This window comes from Saccostrea cucullata, unplaced genomic scaffold, assembly GCF_032062105.1.
Source record: "Saccostrea cucullata isolate Sc308-1 unplaced genomic scaffold, CSIRO_AGI_Scuc_v1 ctg9038, whole genome shotgun sequence".
Lineage (NCBI taxonomy): Eukaryota > Metazoa > Mollusca > Bivalvia > Ostreida > Ostreidae > Saccostrea > Saccostrea cuccullata.
The window spans coordinates 3817-10054 of NW_026926753.1; the positions used below are offsets into that span (position 1 = coordinate 3817).

The following is a 6238-nucleotide window of genomic DNA, read 5'->3' on the forward strand; positions in this document are numbered from 1 at the left end:
TTTTCGGAGAGCTACAGTTGAGTCATGTCAGTTTTTTATTTCGCAAAAATCCTAGAATTTATCAAAAATTTATTAAAATATTCGGCAACTTTTTATTAAATATATTTTTTCGCCGAGCGAATTTTTCTTCAGAACAGTGATTTAGTTTAAACTTTATTTCATTTAAATTAGACATCATATATATACACAATACATAATACAAACAGGATTCGGAAACAAGTTGTAACAACTTATATTAATCCGTTTCCTTAAGTTAACTTTCAACTATAAATAAACATTTGCCCTTGTTGAATGACAGGTATAATGGGAAAAATAACAGATAAAAAATAAAGATGAAACAAAAATGAGGGAAAAAAAACTGTAGAGAGAGATATCTTAACATAAATTAACATTGATAGTAAATGAGGAATAAACACAGTCATACATTGCAGTACAAAATCAAACATAATAGCAATACGGCCACAGTGATTTCTTATGATTTTATATACCTTTAAATGTTTAGAACTCTATTCGGAATACTTAGTTCATAAATTGAATGCATTTTGCAACCCCTGTTCCATTTCCGTCCTAATATTATTCCGGGTATCTCTCGGAAAGGTTTGAATTTTATACCGCTTTTGACATTTTCCGGTCATAAGATTTTCGTTATTAACATAAAATAAACATAAACGGCATCACAGACATTGAAAGCAGGTATGTGTTTTTAAAGAAGGAAATATTGATCTTAGTTTAAGAGAAAAATATCTCTCTATTTAAATGTGTTTTATGTACGTGTTGATATGTACGTGTTGTGTGTGTTTTTTGAAATATTGATTGAAATTTTGATGCTGTGTCAAAGACATATTGCGCATCTGTTTTGCAGAAATTGAGAATTAGTTAAGCCATTTACCAATTCATTAAATGGATCGAGACAGGGCGAAATCTACCATGGCTACAACAGCTGCTATGGGATGCCTGAAGACCCTTTTGATGATTTTCAACTTTATATTTTGGGTAACTATAAAATAATAAATAATGCAGAGAAAACAAATACAGGGACTATTGTGTAAAATTGTATTCCTTGCATTTGCATTATTATATTTTTCTTTTTCCTGTTGTCTGTCATTTGTTTTCTTATTTTGACTGCATATCAACTTGGTGATGTCAGTAAATTGGTTTGAATAAATTATGCTGGGTGCAAAAAATCACATTTATTTTTTAATTAGCAAGTACTGTTTAATAAATTGAAGCTCTCTATTGGCAAACAAAAAACAGTGTAGATCTTTGAATTTTTATAAATCAAAATAGAATATATGGAACTTTTTTGTTGTTGTTGAAAGTTAACACAGAATATGTATAAGTTATTGTAAAAACACTATATACATAGAGTAAATCACAACATCCCAAAAAGATCAATTACAATATATTTACATGTATATTAATACTTTCATGTAAGGTGACTGGGATTGCCATCCTGGCTCTGGGAATATGGACCAAAGTTGACCTATACAAGTACATGGAATTTTCTACCATCTACTACAAAGATTCTCCCTGGATTCTGATTGCTGTGGGTGCTTTAATAGTGATTGTGGGATCCTTCGGATGCTGCTGCACAGCCAAAGGAAATGCTGTGTTGTTATACATGGTAACAATTTTTTTCCTAAGCATTTTAGAATACTAAGATAAATTACTTGATGCACTTGGTGTATATTGCAGAAGTAAGGGTCCATTCATCTTTGTCTGTCATTACTCATTATTAGCTAGCTTCTGGAGACCTGAGCTTTCCATAACTTCTCTAAACTGTTATCAAATGATTAAGAAATTTTTGAATGGAAAAAAAAAAATTTGCAAATATATGTAAAGTTTGAAATTCCTCTTTTGACACAGGTTAAAATTATGTACTTATCAGTCCTTATTTTGAAATGTTCTTCTTGAGCACTAAAACTAAACCTTGATTGAACACTGTTGAAAATGCCCATGTAAAATTATATCCATCCAAATGTAAACAACCAGTATATTGATTTCAGTATGGCCTTTTCCTTGTGCTCGTGTTTGCTATAGAGCTTGGAGCAGGTGCAGCAGGATTTTTCTACAAAGGAAAGGTAAGGAGGATGTTTATGTTGAAAGCATTGTCTCATCAGAATATCCAAGTAGAATCTGAAATATTAGATTGTTTCACAGATTTTCTTTATGATACAAGACTTGTACATGTATTTTTTTGCATATGTTTTTTGGAACTTTCTCAGACTCCGAGGTGGAAAAAAAATTGACTTTAGGGCATTTATAAACTTATAAAGTTAACTTCTCTGATTCCGATTTTTTTCAAACTAAGCTGGAAGAAGGATTTAAAGAGGGACTGGAAAATGCACTTAAACAGTATGGCAATAGTAGCAAAGCAATGGATGAGTTGCAGTCCCAGGTAATTTTTTGTCCTGATATGTGTGCTCATGTAATACTGTAAATCTGGAAATTTTTACGTCGATTTTATTTTGCGAATTCGGGTCAAAATGCTGTTGATTAATTTTTACGTTTCAAAATTTTGCGAATGACCGCTGCTTTGTTTACATTTTCTTATTGGTGATTTATTTTTAAGACAAATATTTTTGCGAATACATTGAACTCGCAAATTTGCTAAAAATTCATCTACAGCAAAAATTTTCAGATTTACAGCAATTAAGGGTTTAAGATGTACTTGCATGACCTAAGCTTTAAAAAGAAGTTACAAGGGATAAAAACTTTTTTGTACATTCCAACTAATTTAATGATAAAGTAAAATTTGTATTTTTTTTTTCATTATGAATTTGGAGGAATTTGTAAACATTTTATAGAGAGCTTAAGTCAATATCATCTGTCTAAAAAAAAAAAAAAAAAAAAGAAAATTTCATCTGTCTAGGTCAGTGAAAGAAATTATCATAAAAACTCACTTTTATTATATAATCCATTGACAATAAATCACCTTGCATTTCCATTTTTTCAGATGGAAGTAGGTTTTACATATTTCGCTTGATAGTATTAGTGTGATTAGGTTCTCAGCATTAAAAATTTTCTACTTTGCCTGACAGCTGCACTGCTGTGGGAGTGAGAGTTACCAGGACTGGTTCAGCACCCCGTGGGAGAAGACCGTCAACTCCAGTAGAGCCGTGCCCCATTCCTGCTGTAAGGTCGATGTGTGTAACAATCTGGATGTCAATGTAAACGCCACAGATATCTACACAGTGGTGAGCAACCTTTCTAAATTCTTCATTTTAGATTGATTATCAGTAAACTAGTTGACAGGTAATTTTTTTTTCGAGGGGGGGTATTTTGTTGTTGTACATTAATGTATTTTTCCATGGAATTTTGGTATTCTTTAGTATTCTTAATGCATGTGCTTTCTCATTTTGTGATTGGTCAGAGTAATACTCATGCCAAATGATGAACAAACATTGATTATCTAAACCATGTTCAAGATATGGTTACCATGCATGTGGCTGGATTAAAAAAATAATCATGTTTTGAAAAATTATCAAGTCTTAATGAAGGTCTTTATGAAAAGTGTACGGTAATTGCAAATCATCATAAAAACATACATAACAGTAAATTGGCACAACACATCAAAGTCATATTTATGCGACAAATCAACTAGTTAAAGTGTAAAATTTGCAATTAAAACTATATTGACTAGTCACATGACACAATAATGCTATCCTGAGTGTGTAAGGTCCTGCACCATCCATTATATATTGTCTGTTGTTTCAGGGATGTTACAACACTGTCGTGGACTTCATGAAATCAAATATGGCCATCATAGCTGGGGTGGCATTCAGTATTTCTTTCTTTCAGGTATGTAGGAAACATTTTTTCTGACTTTCAAATTAGAATATTGCTTCAAAAACTTTTGCTTTTGAGTACATTTGTACTGAGGCTTTATTCCCTCCACAAACAAAAAATTAAGTTAAAAATAAAATAAAGGAAGTCCTACATGCATACTTTTTGAGAACCCCAGGGCAGTGATCTTTAAACACGTACTAGAGGAAATGCCAAAAAATTAAATAAGAAAAAATAATTAAGGAAGTCTCACATGCATACTTTTTAATGACCCTTTGGCAGTGATCTTTACAGACACATGTACTGGAGGGTAAGCCCAATGCTCATTCTGTAGCACATTAAACATACTTTTCATAGGTTAAGAATTCAAGATGATAATACTGTGCATATTTTACATTTACAAGTAAATTAATGTGACTTTTTTTTCAGCTTCTTGGGGCATTACTAGCATGCTGCTTGGCAAAGCGGGTCAGAAAATCCAAATATGAACAAATGGCTTAATTGGTATTCAAAGTCCACCATCAACAAGAAACAATGAAGATCAATTTATTCTCGTATTTCATTAAGTGAATATTTTAGTGCTTAAGTTTGTTTTCAAGCAAATAATAGATAAAGTGAAGAAAAGTGTAAGATTTGTTTATAATAGCAACAGTCAATTTTTGATTATGGAAAAATACCGGTAATCTTTTAAGTACATATATTAAATGCATTCCATATTGTATCAAATTTTATTGAAGTTAAATTTCTTTTAGACTGTAATCTTTACATGTGCACAGTAGCACCTGTTCTGTGTAACACAGTATTTTTCAAGCTTGCGTGTTTTGCTGCACCCCCATTTTACATTAATATTCAATGTACAAACATGTTACATTTTTAAAAGACCTAAACAAAGCATTCAGTCGACAGCTACCATGTTTTGGGCATTATTGACTCATCCCTAGAGAGACTGAGAAGAGGTGTCTCTGGGACTTATGAATAAATCGGTGTTAATATTAATTGGAATGACTCCAAAAATAGTTCTCCTTATATTATTTTTACAGATTTGTATATCAAGTGAGATAACATAGGAAATATCATTCTATTTGACATTTTTATCTCTACAAATCCCTCCAAATTTATTTATTTACTATTACGCAATATTCATATACATTAATCCTTTTATTTTATGGCAACATATTACAGACTTTACTTATAGGGTATTATTGAGGAAACACTAATGTTAATAAATGGTGATTTTATGTTTTAGGATAGTTATATATTTTTATCAAATTTATTTTTAAGCTTAATCTAAGCATTTTTTGGTTCCTTAATGCGAGTATGTACATATTTCTTATCAAGGGCATACAGGAGTTTCATCCAATGATAACTCTGTAACATTCATAACAATTTTTATTAAACAAATTCTATGTTTATGGATTTCATAGAAAAATTTTAGTTCAAGGTCGCATTTGAAGGTCATCTGGCCACCTCAACGTAAACAACAGCAGAAATTCCATTGTTTGTAATATTGAAGGAGGATGAAGATCATGAGGGTTACAGCTGCATAGAAGGGCATAATGAATTTAATTTCAGGTTTAAGTTATAATTCTTTAATTTTATTTAGTTATACGAGGGTTGTCCCGTAAAATCGTGGACAAAGCGTTTTTCTCGAAAAGTTATGGGCGCACTAAGCTGAAAATTTCAGTAAATGTTTATTTATCATATGTAAGTGCATGATAAATTTTTGAATAAAATATAGGCAAAAATAAAGATTTTATTATGCTTGAATGTGCACGGGGTATTGTCTTACGGCGCACGGTCAAAAAACCAAGGTTTTATTAAAGAATACGCAAGTTTGAATTCAAAATAAAAGTTTTATGTACATAAGATTTGGATAAAAATTATTCTAATTCAATTCAACAATCAATTTTGTAGTCTTTGTAAAAATTTTAAGGCATTTGGTTAATTTTTGGCAGTTTCTCGAGCATTCGAAATGGGAAAGTGGTAAACACAGCACACGAAAAATGGCGACGTTTCATGACGTTACGGCGCACCGGAGAGCACTTCAGTTTTAATTCGATGTTGTAATGACACCTTTAAAGACTTGAAATGACCATAGAAGAAAAAAGATTATAAAAATATCACCATATCTTAAGTATACAAATGAAATAGGAGTTTTCTTAGCGAAGTCATTTTTGATCGAGTCCCTGGGAGTACAAAACAAACGAACAAACTCCTAATGTAATAGCAAAAGACGTTGTCACAGTAGACCGCCGATATGAGATTTTCTATTAGTAGAATGATGGTGAGAATATTGTCCGTAACTTACTAATAAATCTTCAGAAGATCGCATGAGGGTGCCAATTGGTTCTTCGACTGTTTATGGAGACTAAAGAATGTGTATCAATGAAATTCCTAAATTTAAGTCGGACTCATCCAACTTCATTTTCAGCAAAGATAAAACCCGACGCTG

The 6238-nt window shown here is 31.5% G+C and overlaps 1 protein-coding gene across 2 annotated transcripts; it reads left to right on the forward strand.

The window, feature by feature from the left end:
- Positions 1–593: 593 nt before the first annotated feature.
- On the forward strand, positions 594–5388 carry LOC134272575 (tetraspanin-7-like). Of its 2 annotated transcripts, none has more exons than XM_062754797.1 (8): positions 594–693; positions 863–993; positions 1436–1624; positions 2007–2081; positions 2312–2398; positions 3042–3197; positions 3718–3801; positions 4216–5388. In XM_062754797.1, exons 2-8 carry the CDS (start codon positions 901–903, stop codon positions 4285–4287), a joined length of 756 nt encoding a protein of 251 aa, XP_062610781.1. In that variant the 5' UTR covers positions 594–693; positions 863–900; the 3' UTR covers positions 4288–5388. The 2 variants fall into 2 exon arrangements, with proteins under 2 accessions (XP_062610781.1, XP_062610782.1); XM_062754798.1 differs by having other exon boundaries at positions 608–693; positions 877–993.
- The last annotated feature ends 850 nt before the right edge of the window (positions 5389–6238 follow it).

Bases quoted from the DNA above. Each gene is read 5' to 3' on its own strand.
- LOC134272575 (XM_062754797.1), top strand. From the start codon at position 901: ATGGATCGAGACAGGGCGAAATCTACCATGGCTACAACAGCTGCTATG. The intron at 994-1,435 runs GTAACTATAAAA...CTTTCATGTAAG, and splicing joins TTTTCAACTTTATATTTTGG to GTGACTGGGATTGCCATCCT. The intron at 2,082-2,311 runs GTAAGGAGGATG...TTTCAAACTAAG, and splicing joins GATTTTTCTACAAAGGAAAG to CTGGAAGAAGGATTTAAAGA.